The 16,927-nt window shown below is 31.5% G+C and overlaps 1 protein-coding gene across 1 annotated transcript in view; it reads left to right on the forward strand.

The window, feature by feature from the left end:
- CSMD3 (CUB and Sushi multiple domains 3) overlaps positions 1 to 16,927 on the forward strand; it is a gene marked incomplete at its 5' end in the record, with an annotated part of 280,868 nt that overhangs the window by 199,450 nt on the left and 64,491 nt on the right. Inside the window, 5 exons of the mRNA XM_019628256.1 lie at positions 1,426 to 1,614; positions 5,850 to 6,035; positions 6,657 to 6,851; positions 10,572 to 10,745; positions 14,108 to 14,281. Of these exons, the coding sequence (XP_019483801.1) occupies positions 1,426 to 1,614; positions 5,850 to 6,035; positions 6,657 to 6,851; positions 10,572 to 10,745; positions 14,108 to 14,281 (918 nt within the window). The remainder of the gene's footprint in view (positions 1 to 1,425; positions 1,615 to 5,849; positions 6,036 to 6,656; positions 6,852 to 10,571; positions 10,746 to 14,107; positions 14,282 to 16,927) is intronic.

The following is a 16,927-nucleotide window of genomic DNA, read 5'->3' on the forward strand; positions in this document are numbered from 1 at the left end:
ACAACAATTCTGACATAATTCTAGACATAGGCTTAAATAACTTTTTAATATAATTTCTAAATGTATACTCTCAAATTTTACTCATACAGAAAATTTGCATAAATATAATGTACAAATAAAATCATTTTTGTCTATTTAATTTTAAAGCTCTACGGTGATAGTTTGATTTTAATTTATTAACAATTTGTATTTTACATATTAGAAGTAACTTATCTCTCACATCATATTACTAATATGTATACAAGTTTTATCCTATAATAGATTTCTATTCAATTAAAATATATGATTAGGCCTGAAAAAGAGAAATGTTTTTAAAAATTAAAATATATTATCCAGTCATAATATATGCCTCAGTCCTTGAGATTTTCATATTTGAATCTGTTTCTATCATCTGAATAGTGTAAATGTCTTTTTATTAAACTTGTGCCCAAAGACAGCATTTAAAAGTCAGTACGTTAAATTGTATTTTTAATGATCATAATAAGTTAAAGGCACACTATCCAAATCAAGCCATTATAAGCACTAGATTCACTATATTATAAACTAAAGCCTTATGCTGATATTCATGACAAATTTGAATATAAATATAGTGAGAACACCACTTTTAGCCCCAAGAACAGCTTGACATATTGAATATATATTTTTCCTTTAGAAACGACAGGCTATGACTTATATATTCAAAGTCCAAGCTATTTCCTACGATTTACCCCTAAAGTCTCATTTTTCTCAAATGAATACATTGAAGTTTCAAAGGGTAAATGGATCCTGCCAGGCTGAATAGTCTTAAAAGTACATATATATGAAAATGCTATTTGACATTATCTTTGACATTTCAGACTTCAGGAGATGAAAAAATTTTATTTTATTGGCATTTTTTATCACCATATGTAAGCATTCTTGACAGCATAGAAACTTTAATAAATTGGAAAAGAGGATTATGGAATGTGGGAGATCCTTTTGAGACATCAACCAAAATTAAATGCATGATCTAATATGATATGTAGTTGTCTGGAGAGAACGTCAAAGTGACATGTAAACAACATGTTCTAAAATATTCCTACCAAGGCTTTTGGCATTTAGGCCCTTCAAATGACAGGAAATACAGCTTCCAAAACTCTCTGAAATATTTGTAAGGCTTTTGAACCTCTGGGGCATTAAGAAAATATGATATATTTCAATTCAGAAGATATCTTTGGTGACGATAAGAATTAGAAGAAAAAAGCCCAGAGATAGTTATGTCTCATAAAAGTCATGTCGGTATATTGTCAAGAAGATATAAAATAGTTTGATGTTCAGATGAAATAAAATTCACATAGATGGCCTATTTTAAAGTATTGATGTGCATTCGTAGGTTTTTATTACCCTGGGATATAAAGAGCTGCCGATTCACTAATTATGCAGTGACTGTTATATTCTTTTGAAAAGCTTTCTACTGTAGCACCCCAGAATCCCCGCCTCACGGATACATCATCAGTCAGACAGGTGGACAACTTAATAGTGTGGTGCGCTGGGCCTGTGATCGAGGATTCCGACTTGTGGGTAAAAGCAGTGCTGTGTGTAGAAGGTCTTCCTATGGGTATCATGCATGGGATGCTCCGGTCCCTGCTTGTCAAGGTAAAGTATATCATTCAAAAAAAGGATAAAAAATTGAGAAAAAAGTTAACCCTTTTAAACTTTTTCACTTGGATCACTGAAATGTCCCAAAATATATAAAACATTCAGAATCATATTATAAATGCCTCTCATGAAAATAAGTCTTAAAAAAAATGCGGAATGATATATCTGTGGAGACTGAGACACATTGTTTTAAATTCTTCATTTGTTGTTATGTGATTTATGCCTTTACTTTATCCACTTAAATGCATAATGTACTCATGCATCTATGACTTCATTCACTTTGTTGTCAGAAAATAATTGACCCAGAGCTGGATATTGGATTAGTGTGGAGTTTGCAAAAAGAATAGTGAGGGTAAGAGTGGGCAAGTTCTTTAAAGACTTTCACTCTGAGTATGCAAAAATGTGCTCTCAGAGCGACAAGTTTAAAAGAGGAAAATGGAGCTAACCACCACATGATCATGTCTTTACTGTTTAGCTGACTCAACAGTGATATGTCTTTCATTTGCATTTATATTTTGCTAAAAATCAAGGCACTCTCTGAGCATTTATCATGCTATTGCAAACACGATGAAAATTTACTTAATTGACCAAGGGCATATTTTAGAGCTTTGGACTAGGTCTTTTTTTTAAAAAGTTGTTGAGTCTCTTATCTAGGTATAGTCATAAAGACATGGTCAGCATAAGTTACACAAGAAAAATCAAATGTCATTGAACTTTGAAAAATTTTCAAATATGTCACATTATTTTGTCAATATGAAACTTAATTTTATATTTGATTTATTCTATCCTGAATGGGAAGGTGTATATAACAAGTATGAATGCTCACATTAAAAAAAAATACAAAACAGCCTCAATTAATAAATAATGCATCTTATCTATAATCTACTTAATGGAGGCAATTTTTATAAAACAAAAAATATTGTAAAATAGATCAATTGAAATTTAAAATTAAACAACAGCAAGTTAAAATGAGCATAGAATAGATATTACTTGACATCTGGAATGGCTTCTTTTACCTACAAACTGCAATTTCTAATTCATGAAAAGATAGCTCTCGTAGGCATGTATAAATAACTGAGAAAACAAAGAACTATTGTTTTGTTTTTCTGTTGATTCAGGAAACACTAACTGTTTATTAGAATTCTGGGAAGTGTCATAACCTTACAGGGCTGCAAACAGTGAAATAGCCGATTACATGTAGAATAGATACATTTTAATAAACTATCAAAACACCTGTGTTCCTCTGACCAATGAATACCAGGAGTACTTACAAATTCTTAGTATTAACTAATTTTTCTATCTCTGGTTTGAAAAAGAATCTTTGATCCCATAATTTTAGAAGGATAGGAATTTAAAATATATATAAGAACCTTTAAATCGTATATATTTTAAATAAACATTAAAATGCTCTGAACTTTAAACTATCACATTTAGTTATGTAACAATTATTTATATATTTTAATATGTACAATGTATTACATATACATTTAATAACCTATTTAATATGTATGATAATCTTTATGAAATCTTTAGGAAAAATAATTAACTTTTGGTTAAAATAAAATATATCCTGAAAGTTTGAAATTGCTTTCTTGAGTCAGCTCTATAATTTCATTGATTTTTTTTGGTATATAATATGACATTTAAATATGGAGTTATGTTTTTTCATTATTCTTGATTTAAAATCGTTATACAATTAGAATAGATAAATTGAAATGCAGTTTAAAAACATGATATTTGTGTAGTAAAGTGATAAATATTTATAATTCAAGGAGCCACTTCCAAAATTGATCTTTTATTATCACTAAACAATTTTAAAACATTAATTAATTTTCTAAAGATGTTTGTTGTATGTGACCTATCTGTGTTTGGACATAGATGAGTAAAATTTAATGGTTAAATATCATTGTGAAGAGCTATTCATATAATGCGAATTTTTGTTTTGTTCCAAATTTGCTTTACATTCTTGATTTTTATTGATGTTGTCTCTCCAGTCTCCTTATCCATCCTCACATACATTTACTTGAGCTATGGTTACACAATGTGAGCATCGTTAAAGAGAAAATTTAGTCTACTACCTCTTCTTGGATTTGGTTTGCTTTTTTATTTCTTTGTCTACATATCAAATAGTCATTCTTTGATTTTTCCCTCTTTCAGGAATTAAATCATTTTCATCCCCTCCTTGAGAAACTGAACCATTTTCATCTCACTGTACAATGAGTATTATATAGTGTTTGCAGGAACTGTCATTTTGTATTCCCTGCCTCATTTTTAATTTGTGCTTTTTTGGAGAGTTCTGTAGAGAGGGCTCTTTGACAACTATGGAGTGATGATAGTCTTCTGAACTTGGTTCGTTTTCTTTTTTTAGCTGAGAAGTTAAATTGTAAGCTATCCACTATTCACAAGCACAGCTGCCGTACTATCATTTTAGTGTTTTGGTTTTTTTTACTTCTACAATATAGCCATTTTATGCTAATCAGATATATGGAACCTACACTTTTTAACCTGCATTCTCCTTTTACTTTGATTTAAGTTCAACTTATACTACTCCAACAATGTATAATTTTTTAAAGATCATTTAATATACAATCTTTGGTGTTGAAATTCCCAGAAGTCCTAAGAGGAATATAAATATTTCTTTAACAGGCAGACATCAGGAAACCATTTACGTTTCCAACACTATTTTAGAGATTCTTTATTTAGATAGCAGGGATAATAACATAATTATATGAGATTGCTTATATAATTTATTAGGTCAGTGTTATAATTTGCAGGTTATAAAATTACAAAAGATCAAAATTTGTTCATAATTTGCAGGTTATCAAATTACAGAGGATCCAACTATTCACCAGTAGTAAATCTCCCATTCAGTTCTGAGAATTTCATGTAGATTTCACTAAGATATTTTCATGTTATAGTCAATTCACATGGATTAGTTAAATTTAAACACCTTAATGATAGGTTTTTAAGAGAAGTAGAAACAATTTTAGATTGAAATGGGAGGTAGGTAAAGGGAACACAGCATTTGTCAATATTCAGATTCATGGGTCTTGCTTATGTCATATCTTTCTGTTCTTTATTTCTTTTGATAAAAGAATAATATAGTTACAAGTCTAGAAGTTCTTTGTGAAATTTATAAGACTAGACATTTCAGAATTCAGAAGTTTTCTGATTTTATAGAGGTAATACAGTACACATACCAGCTATTACATAATAACTCCAGCTTGCTCTGGGGCTCCACCCATATTCAAACATGCTTCTCTTTTTGCTGCAGAAATATATATAAATATTCACACATATCTGAATATAATATAAGAGATACAAATAATCTTACTTATGGCTTTGCCGCCAAATGTATTCTTTGAACACTTATTTTTTTTTTCTTTTTTGAGATACAAATTGTGTACTTGTAGAGCAAAGATGGAAAACCAGTTAATCTTAGGGGATTTCTGTATAGCCCTTTGCATTTATAAGATGTGGAAATATATACAATAAACTATTTAAATATAAAATTTTACTATAATTATCACCTATGAGTAAACTAATTTTCACCTAAATCAGATTTATTGTAGATAAAAACCAAGACATCTAAGACATATCAATGAAATGCAGGAAGATCCAAACTAGGTTTTAAGACAATAAGTCCTGGCTTTATATTTATTAAACATGTCATGCATATGATATTCCATGGATGGTGTCCAAGCACATAAAGTTTGGCTGGACCTAAGACAAAGCAATATCCAGCTTCCAGGTAAAATAAATCTATTTGTTTTATTCCTGGCCAAAGTCCTGATGAGTATTGGCTACTATCACCTTTATAATTTTTAATAATTATCTGATAAATTGAATTGACCAAACTTGCTGCGTGATGGTCCAGTCATGGGTTAGCACTAGATACACTCTATATATACCTAACTTGCATTCTTGTATAATCTATATGAATGCTGATAACCATTTACATGCTGACAAGAAACTAAGTAAGAAACTGGAAATAAAGCATACTAATGTATGACTCACCAATTAAAAAACATATTCAATTAAGAGTTTGAAATAAATTATTCAAAAAGTTATGGTTCAGAAAAACGTTTTTTAGGAGGCATTCTGAAATTGTTTCAGGGAAATTAATAAAATCCCAATAGTTTTTTTTACGTGCTTTACAGTTTAAAAGACTTATCTAATAAATTAAGTATTTTTCTGTTTCTATGATTTTTGTCTGTATGTATTTATTCTAGCAATTTCCTGTGGGATACCTAAAGCTCCAAAAAATGGAGGAATACTTACAACAGACTACTTGGTAGGAACACGAGTTACCTATTTTTGTCATGATGGATATAGATTGTCATCTAAGGAACTTACCACTGCTGTATGCCAATCAGATGGAACTTGGAGCAATCACAACAAGACCCCTCGCTGTGTTGGTATGTTTATTAAGGAAATTTCATCACTTGTATTTCTACTGGCATCTTATATGATCTGAAATTGTATGTATTGTTTAAATTTCAGAACTAATTCCTTAAATAAGGTGTGATGTCTAAGAGGGAAATAAAAGTTAATTTAGCTGTTGGGTACTATGCATGATTGGAAGACAGTTTAAGGACTTTACACTAATTTTTGGAAACTCCAAACTATTTACATTAAAAATTGAAGTGACTCTTCATTTTACATAACAAGTTTTCATTTATTTTGTAAAAAGTCATTCGTCAATTAACAGTGTTTCAATGCACAGGCTCTTGAAAATTCTTTTAAAGTTTGCATTAATAAAATTATATTTCAATACATTTAACTCTGATTTTTATAAGGATAAATGATGCTGCTCACATGACCGATAACTTGCAACTTTTGTCAGTATTCTTTAGGTTACCTACATTTAGAATATTTTCCATTTCTGTCATTACTACTTTAAAAGGTAAATGAATATTATATAATGAGATATAATTCTGATAAAATATTTGGTATGAAAAGGATTGGAAAATGTTGGTTTAAATGATAGAATAGACATGGCTGACTTATTAGCATTTATGTTCTTGGTTTCTGTATAGTTGTTACATGTCCAAGCATCAACTCCTTTACCTTGGAACATGGAAGATGGCGAATTGTGAATGGATCCCATTATGAATACAAAACCAAGGTAGTTTTCAGCTGTGACCCTGGTTATCATGGGCTAGGTCCCGCTTCTATTGAATGCCTTCCTAATGGTACATGGAGTTGGAGAAATGAAAGACCCTATTGCCAAAGTAAGTAGAAGCTCTGCTAAACTTGTTTCATAAGCTATCTTTGGTGATTGAATTGCCTGACCATTTCCTGTTCCAAACACACTACAACGATAATGAGATAATGTTATTTAAACAGTTATTTATTCTCATTACACTTTAAAAATTTCTAGTTTTTTTATTAGTAAATGCTTATGTAAAAAGCATAAGCCTTGGATTCAGAAATCCTATATTTGAATTCTAGCTGTATTACTTACTATGACAAATAGATAATGTTAATTGCATACTTAAAGTTGCCAAGCTCTGCTTTTAGCCCTTTTTGTGTATTATTTTATTGATTCCTTAGTCCCAATCCTCTAAATTAGTTGATATTATTAACTTTGTCAAAAAGAAAACTGATCCCAGATTTAATCACTTTCCAAAAGTCACAGAGCCTATAAATGGTGGAGAAATGGGATTCAACTCATGCAGTCTGTCTATAGCCTCTGGCTTTTAATCACTATTTTACATAATGTTTATCCTTTTAAATTCAAATTTCTTAAACTAGAAAATTACTATCATGTTATTATAAAGATTTAATGGTGTGATGTGTTGAAAATATCAGCTAGAACCTGATTCACAGAAGGAGCTCAATAAATATTTATTGAATAAAATTGAATGTATTAAGTCATTCTATTTCTGTGTATTCTTACAATGTAATACTGTAAATGGCCAGTGTTTAAGTAGCTAAACTAATTAAACATAGAACATTCAGGTGAAATATCTTGAACTCCCTTGGAACTTCCTTCACTTCTTTACTGAGCATTTACTTTGTGCTGGGAAATGTGCTAGGCTGAAAATTCATCCTTTATTTTGTATCCAACACAACTCTATGGCATTTATGGCACAGACACTGATAATTTATAAATAAACTAAAAAAGGAATAACAAGTCTAATGATGAATAAGAAGTTTAACAAGGCATACAGCTATGTGTAATAAGTACACAAGTATCTACTATTCTATTAATATTCTATTTTGCAATTTACTTTCTTAATCTCTATTTAAGCATAGGATTTTGGGGTTGCCCTTTTTATAAGATAATTATATTGATGAATTAAAATCTCAAAAACTATATCTAATTTATATTTGATTTTCTAAAAATATGGCATCTGTTTGGTAAAATTTTGCCCTTTTTGGGGGGTTTTTCTCCCAGGAATTTTCTCTGCCTTTAGTCTCATTGTTCTTCCAGTATTTTATAATTTCTTTAAAAAGACATATAGGATAGGGATATTTCAAGGAGCTAGGAAACATTATCTACTACGGAAACATTTATTTCACATTCTACAAATGTTTACCTGGCTCCTTTGTGCTCAATCCTCTAGTATGTAGAAGGGTTTAATTGATAAATAACATCAGGTTCTTGCCCATAGCTAAGAATGAGGACCAATGAAGAATCTCACAATCTCAATTCATTGAGAAAATGGAAAGAATAGTAATTTTTCAGGTCCTCTATTTACTCATGTTTTAAATTAAAATAATATAAATATTAGTATTTTTAATATTAATAAATATTATATGTACCTTAAAGGGATTATTTGGGGAGTAGTTCAAACCAATCAGTACATTTAAAATTTTATATGCAATGACTCAAAGATTGAAAATTTTCTATTTGTCTATCTAATGACCATCAAAAGCCTAGAGGTGAAAGCTGGAGCTGGAGTCAGCATAAAACATCATGGGCTGGTGATTGAGTATTGGATTCTGGACTTAAGACTGCTGGGTTTAAATTTTGCTTTAGCTATTTGCAGACTGTGTAAATTCATTAAAATTACTTAACTTCTATGTGCTGAATATCTTACTGTGTAAAACTCAGATAATGACTATACCTACTTCACAGAGTTGTTTTGAGAATTACATAAGTGAAAGCACTAGTAATGGTGTCTGGTACAAAATAAGGACTCAATAAACATAATCCACTATTATTCTTTATTCTATACAAAGATTTCATTTTTAGTATTTAAATGTGAAGCCATAAGAGCTGGTTTTTGAATGTCCTAACAAGTCTGTTAATGTTTTTCTTTTTTTAAAACCTATAAATAAAATGTGAAATATAATTATACCTAATGGTTCTTGTAAGAATCAAATGACATTTCAGATGTAAAGCTCTTTATAAACTGTAGGATTCTCAACAAAAATAATTATAATCACTATCTTAGCATTGTTTTAGATAATGAGGAAACTTTGGCTCAGGCAGGTCAAAGGAATTTCCCAATGTCACTTGATAAGTCAGAGGAAGATTTTGGACTAATGAGTTATTTTCCCTTTAATCTTGTGCTTTTCTTTTTATCACTACAACCTGCTGAGTAACCAGATTGGCTAAACAAAAGATACACAGAAAATAGTTTTATGAAAAATTTCTGGTCAAGATGGCAGAGTAGATAAATGTTGTGCTTGCTTCCTGTCATGACCACATCAAAATTATAACTAAACTATAGAACAATGATTATTGAGAATCACCTGAAATCTAGCTGAACCAAAGCCCTACAACTAAGGACATACAGAAGAAGCCACCTGGAGACTGATAGGAGGGGCAAAGACAAAAAACAGGCTGGTCCCCCACCATGTGGAACCATTAAAAATTCGGAAGGCTATTTCAGCTGCAGAGGTCCCCCATGGAGTGAGGGATCCCAGCCCCACACCAGGCTTCCAGCCCAGAGTTTTAGTGGTGAGGAGAGAAATCTCCGTAACTTCTGGTTTTGAAAGCCAGCAGAGATTGTGGCTGAGTGAGACAGAGGCCTCTAGAGTTTCAGGTGATCCTCTTAAAGGGCCCACATACAGACCTACTCACTGACTTGTTCTGAGATTAAAAAAAAAATCAAAAATAAGAATAATAAAATGGCAGTAATTACATATCTACTAACAATTACTTTAAATTTAAGTGGATTATATGTCCCAATCAAAACACATAGGGCTGAATGGATAATAAAACAAAACCCTTACATATGCTGCCTACAAGAGACTCACTTCAGATTGAAAGAACACAGAATGAAAGTAAAGGGAAGGAAAAATATATTTCATGAAAATGGAGGGAAAAAAATGAACCTGAGGTAGCAATACTTATACTAGACAAAAAAGACTTTAAATAAAGGTATAACAAAAGACAAAGAAGGACCCAGTAATCCAATTTGTGGGTATTTTTCCCAAGAACCCCAAAATGCTATATCGAGGGACATGTACCTTCCTATGCTCATTGCAGCATTATGTACAATAGCCACGATATGATGGCAACCTGGGTGTCCCTGAATGGAAAAATGGATAAAGAAGAGGTGGTACAAATATATACAATGGGATATTACTCACCCAGGAAAAATAGAATGAAAGTTTGCCATTCGAAACAACATGAATGGACCAAGAGGGTGTTTTGCTGAGTGTAGTAAGTCAGACAGAAAGACAAATGTCATATGATTTGTCTTATAAGTAGAATCTAAAGAACAAAATAAACAAATGAAACAGAAAAAAAAAAGAAAATAGCTTTATACGTCTCTGTAACTTAGAGATTTTATGGGAGCTTAAAGGGGATACATTTTAAATTATGTCATCTATTTTCTCTACATTTTTACACTCATTCAAACATGTTTTACAGATGTCAGTTTTAACGTAAATATGTCAAATCATAGGGAATTCAAAATATTAAAAACATGGTTTTGTTACAAGTGCACCTTGACACTGCTTTTAAGCGTTTTAACTTTTTCATTGTTTTGAAGTTATTTCCTGTGGAGAACTACCTACACCTCCAAATGGAAATAAGATTGGAACTCAAACTTCATATGGCTCCACGGCCATTTTTACCTGCGATTCAGGATTCATGCTGGTCGGTTCTGCTGTCCGGGAATGCCTTTCCTCAGGTCTTTGGAGTGGATCTGAAACCAGATGCCTAGGTACAGATTCTAAAGTCATTTTAGCCAACGCCTTCCCCATTCCCCCCGGCACCCCCTGGAAGATATGAAGTAACAACTGATATTCACTCAGTAAGGATTCTAAAAAACTGGATATTATTTAATTAAAAAAATTTTTTTTTCCATGGTAGAAAAGCTATTAAACAGATGACTCTTCCTTAAACTAATCGACTAGTATTCCAAATGAGACTTTTATGGCATTAAGGAGAGACACATTGTCTTTCAAGCATGATGAAAATAAAAAGGTGAAAACTAATTGCTGATAATTATATGTCTGCATACTCATCTGGATTAATTGGCGTAGCAGTTAATTCACTGTAAACCATAATCAATTCTCCTTTCACCTATTTGCTTAAGGTAAAGACTGAAGAGGAAAAATAATTTCCACATTTGAGTATGTTTCTCTGTTTTTATTTCACAAGATTTGAACATGTGTAATATTACTTTTCATTCAAATTTTAAATATATGGTTTTTAAACTTGGTTTTAGGGCTAATAGGATTTTTTTTTCCCCTTAGGTTTTTTGAATTCATTATGAAAAACTGTGCAGTAAAAAAAACCAAACTAGTCATTTCTTCTTACACCTCTTTTATTATTAAAATAACATTATGATTTATACTTCATCTCTTTTCAAAGATTTCAATAACTTCTTTAATATTACAAGAATGGTATAATTTATGCCTTGTTTTTCTCTAAAATGATATCAAGATATGACAGCCACTGTTGAATTAGGTATAATGGAAATTGTTCTAATTATTCACTTGTCTGTTGGGAACAAGACATAATCTTTTGTTTACTAATTAAAAAATTGCTGATTGTTATGAAGAGTGTATTGCTAAATTTGTACAATGTTTTGTCTCTAAAATTTTACTTTTATAAAATATGATGCATGGCAGAAAAGCCTATACTTTAACAATTTAAATACATATTGTTTTGCTAAAATACTTGAAAATATTCATGGTAATGCAATCATTATTTGAAATTTAATGGTATAGCTAGAGGTTTTGGTAAAATTGCTCCCCACCCCCCATTTTAGACACATTTGTTCGTAGGTATACTTGGAAACCTAGCAACAGTGGTTTCTATATAAGAGCATATACTTGTCAATGTCCTATAAGACTACTGCATAAAAAAGAAAATAGTAAATAATGAAATCTTCATATATTAATGTAGGATTTAATGATCAACTAAACTGTTTTCCTAATAGTTCTTAAACTGATTTTGGCTATGCTGATTTCAATTACTGATTACATAGTTTACTCATAAACTTGAATGTGTATATATAAACTAAATCTAAAATATTGTATTTTGTGGCCCCATGCCCTGATGAACTGTTATTGTGTATTATTTATTGAATATGACATGGAGATGGTGGTTTTATTCTCCTATTTAGAATTCTGAGTCTGTTCTCTGAAGAGTCAAATCATAAAAGGGATATTTACGAGAAAACATTGCCTCTCAGCCTGTGAAGACAATATCATCATCCATTACTAAGGGCATAGTTTTGACATCAGATATAAATTTAAAAGGGTGTTGGTAGGAGGGAAGTACACTGGCCAAACAAACAAATCCTAGCATCTTATGCTTGGGATGAGCTTACAAATTCATGTAGTCCAGTCATTCTTCTCATGTGTGAAAATGTTTGATTGAATTTACCAGTGACAACATCTGAGTCTGAGTGTTTTTTATGGGAAGGGTTTTAAGGTTTCAAATACTTTACTAGATAAAGGACTATTCAAATTTTCTATTTAACCTTGTGTTTATTTTTGTATGATATGATTTTCAAAGAATTTGTCTTTTTATTCTTTTTAAAGATGTTTATTAAAATATAGCTAACAAACAACAGTATAATACTTTCAGGTGTACACCATAATTATTCAATATTATATACCTAAAGAAGTGATCACCATGATAAATCCAGCAACCATCTGACACCATACTACACTATTACCATATTATTGACTATATTCCCTGTGCTGTACGTTACATCCCATGACTTATTTGTTTTATACCTGGAAATTTGGACCTCTTATCCCCCTTCACCTTCCCCCCTTTTTAATTTTTCAATTACAGCTAACATTCATTATTACTTTATATTAATATCAGGTGTACAGCATAGTGGTTAGACATTTATATATTTGACAAAGTGATTCCCTGACTAGTCTAGAACCTACCTAGCACTATACATAGTTGTTGCAACGTTATTGACTATATTCCCTATGCTGTATTTTGCATCCCCATGACTATCTTGTAACTACCAATTTGTATTTCTTGATCCCTTCACCTTTTTCACCCTGTCCCCCAGCCGCCCTCCCATCTGACAACCATCAGCTTGTTCCCTGCATCTGTGAGTCTGTTTCTGTTTTGTTTGTTCATTCATGTTGTCTTTTAGATTCCACATGTAAGGGAGATCATATGGTATTTGTCTTTCTCAGTCTGACTAATTTCATTTAGCATAATATCCTTTAGGTCCATCCATGTTGTCTCACGTGGTAAGATTTCATTCTTATTCATGGTTGAATAATAAATATTTCATTATATATATATATATATATATATATATATATATATATATATATATATACACACACACACACCCCCTCTTCTTTATCCATTCATCTATTGATGAGCACTTAGGTTGCTTCCATATCTTGACTATTCTTTTTATTGCAACCTGTTAAAAATATTGGCATAAAGTTGTTCTTCACATTTCCTTATACTTTTCATTCTTTAAGCTCATAATGATATCAATTTATTCTTTCCTGTTATTGGTAACTTTGTTCTCTTGTGTTGATAGGATTAGCTAGGAGTTTAACAACTTTGTTGCTGCTTTTAAAGAAAGAATGTTTAGGTTAGATAATGTTTTCTCTATAGCTTTTTTATTTCCCATTTTCTTAATTTCTTAAACTGTTTTTAATATATCTTCCATTGACATATTTTGACTTTATTTTCCCCTCTTTTTTATTTCGCTCTTCTTTACATGGAATTTGAGGTCATTGATTATATATCTTCCTAATAATGACACATAATGCTATAAATTTCCACACTAAGCACTGCTTTGTCTGTATTCTTCAAATTTTAATGTTATATTTTAATTTTTATACACATTGAATTTCTTCTAGACCCAACTGTTACTACAATAGAAGTGGGTTTTCTTTTAATTCTCTGATTTAGCATTTTGCTGAATATCTTGTAGTTATCTTCATGTCATATAACTGTGTATGCATAATTTATGACATGCTTCTAAGTAAACTTTAAAAGTTTAGTAATTTTATATATGTATATAAATACAGAAATAAAACTTAGATCACAATATTAAAAATACTTCTTTCTGACTTATTTCAGCGGGTCACTGTGGCATTCCAGAACTCATCGTGAATGGTCAAGTCATTGGAGAAAATTACGGTTACAGAGACACTGTTGTTTATCAGTGTAACCCTGGTTTTCGATTGATTGGTTCCTCAGTGAGAATATGTCAACAGGACCACAATTGGTCTGGTCAGCTCCCATCCTGTGTGCGTAAGTAAGCATGGCAGAAGTAATTAGAGACCTCTGTTCTCACTCAATTACCAGTAATTTTATTCTTAGGTAGGATATGTAAGTATACACACACACACACACACACACACACACACACACCTGTATATGTAAATATATACATGCATATATTTACAGATGAAGACATACTAAATTCTCACAAATCTTTTTTTATACTGGTAAACATTCATCTTTACAGTGGGGTGCGTTCAGAAGCATGCAACACGGAGAAAGTATTAGAATGTCTGGTATTATTTATGTTTTATCATAAAGACAAGAATTTAAATTCAGCTTTTCTAGTATTTAATATAAATATGTACTATGTATAAATCCATATTTCTATATGGAAGGTGCATTCTTGACAAATTTTTAGTTATATGGATTTTAATTTCTTGAGATCACTGTGCAATAGCATAAATATTGTGAAATATAATACTATGAAGCTTTTTATAGTGGAAAATACTTCAGATAATTTTTTTTAAGATTTTTATTGGGGAATTGGGGGGATGGCAACAGTGCTAGGGAATTGGGGGAAGGGGAACAGACAAGTTGCTGTCGTTTTGTTCTTCAGTCTAGTTGTGGAGGACATTGCTTCACTGGCCCAAGTTGGCACCATCATTGCGCTCTTCCCAGATGAGGCAGATCAGTCGCCGGCTTCTGGACGGCCACTCACTGTGGCTGCTGGCCGCTCTCGCTGGCTGCTGGCTACATAGGGTAGCCCATGGCAACTCACTGCCACAGGGGCTGCAGCCTACACCGTCACCGGTGACTCATGGCAGATCAGCTCCAGGTTGAGCTGTTGTTCAGCATCTTAGCTGTGGAGGGCAGTGTCACTGGCCTTCATATGTGGGATCCGAACCGGGGGCCTCTGGTGTCCCAAGCCAGTTCTTAACCATCGCGACACTCGGCAGGCCCCAGATAAATTTTTAATAATAATTATGATGCTGTAAGTGTCACATCAAAATCAGATTCTCCTAGAGTGTAATTTGTGTGTGGAGGAGTCATCAGACATGACCTTGAAAATTGCTCTCGTTTCAGTCCACTGCTAATCTCTAGGCTCTAATTCCCTTATATATAAAGTAAATGATTGAAAGTGTTTATCATTATGGCCCTTTTTGCTTCAAAATCCGTAGTATTCTTAAATGCACCAAGATTGCATATACACAGCTGGTGTCATTATAATATTTTGACATAACAGATTATAGGTTTTTTAAAATTAATTTAAAAGCTTGTTTTCAAGTACTCTTTCTACTTTTTTAAAAATTCATACAAGATTATATATCCATATGTAATTTTGGAATTGTCTTAATAAAATACCTTACCAGTTCAACAAATATCTATCTGATCTTTTAAGTTAATTTAGTTAGGAATTCACACATGAAAAAATAAAATGGATTTTAAAATAGTACTTTTATATTATTATTCTTTAAATATACCTGCTGTGCTTTGTGGTTCCTATATGTCTGATATAGATTTGCCCATTATGCATTTATTAAGATTGTTATACTACTAAAATCATAATATATTTGAATATTTATTAGCGCTATTACTTTTTCTTACCCCACTGAATTCCCAGCAGTACATAATATTTCACATCATAGGCTATCTCATTTTGGACCTGAAAGTCAATTATCAAATTGTTTCTTCTCTTTTTTTCCTTATTTCCATCCCCAATTACTGACATTTATATTAAAATTGGTGTTAGAAAATGAGAATAAATGCTGTAAATATGTTGTAATTGTAATATCATATCATAGGATCACACTATAGAGAATTTTGGAAGCTTCAGATAAATAATGCGTGGGACACTTCATTTATTCTGACTAATTATATCCATATGTATAAGTTTCATCGTTGTCAAATTTTTATCCAATCAATAGAAATTGATTAGCGTTCTATTTTCATGGAAAAGAATTTTGTGTGTTGAGATTTAATAGGATAATAGATCATATACTTAACAATTAAAATTACTTTTCTAAGGTGTGTGTGTGTGGTGTGGGTGTTGGTGTGTGTATGCACATGTTCTTACACATGAGTGTACACACACACACACACACACACACACACACATTGCCTGGCGAGTTAAAAACAGCAATATTATGCTTGTATCGGTCCTGATTTTTTCCCCTTTCATTTATACTGAAGCATAACCAACTAATACTGCTGTTTTTCTTGTTAAATAATTGATACTGTAAATGAAAATTGCTCCATGGGGTAAAACTGGCTGCTTTATTGATAATTTTAACAAGAATAAGATGCAGTTAAAATTCCATATGACTAGGTTGACATTAACAATACAGCTGGAAAATAATTGCCCTTGGGTAATTTCAAAAGTACTATAAATGACTATGGTTTTTTGCTGGGCCCAGTAATGCAGCACTATTACTGGAGTTGCTCTGATTAATAGAGTGAGATAATGCAGTAAAACAGTTCATAGAAATACAGAGTGTTTGGGAAAAGCCAGAACTCCATGAAATCTAAAATAGAACTGTAACACTAAAAGAATTCAAGTAATTCATCTAATTAATACCATTATTTCCAAACAAAATTGTGCTAAATTGCCAGGTATCAATTGTGAAGAAAATAAACCAGTAAGAAGAATTCTAATATGGCATCATTTTGTTGTCC

This window comes from Hipposideros armiger, unplaced genomic scaffold (assembly GCF_001890085.2).
Source record: "Hipposideros armiger isolate ML-2016 unplaced genomic scaffold, ASM189008v1 scaffold_770, whole genome shotgun sequence".
In the NCBI taxonomy this organism is placed as follows: Eukaryota; Metazoa; Chordata; class Mammalia; order Chiroptera; family Hipposideridae; genus Hipposideros; species Hipposideros armiger.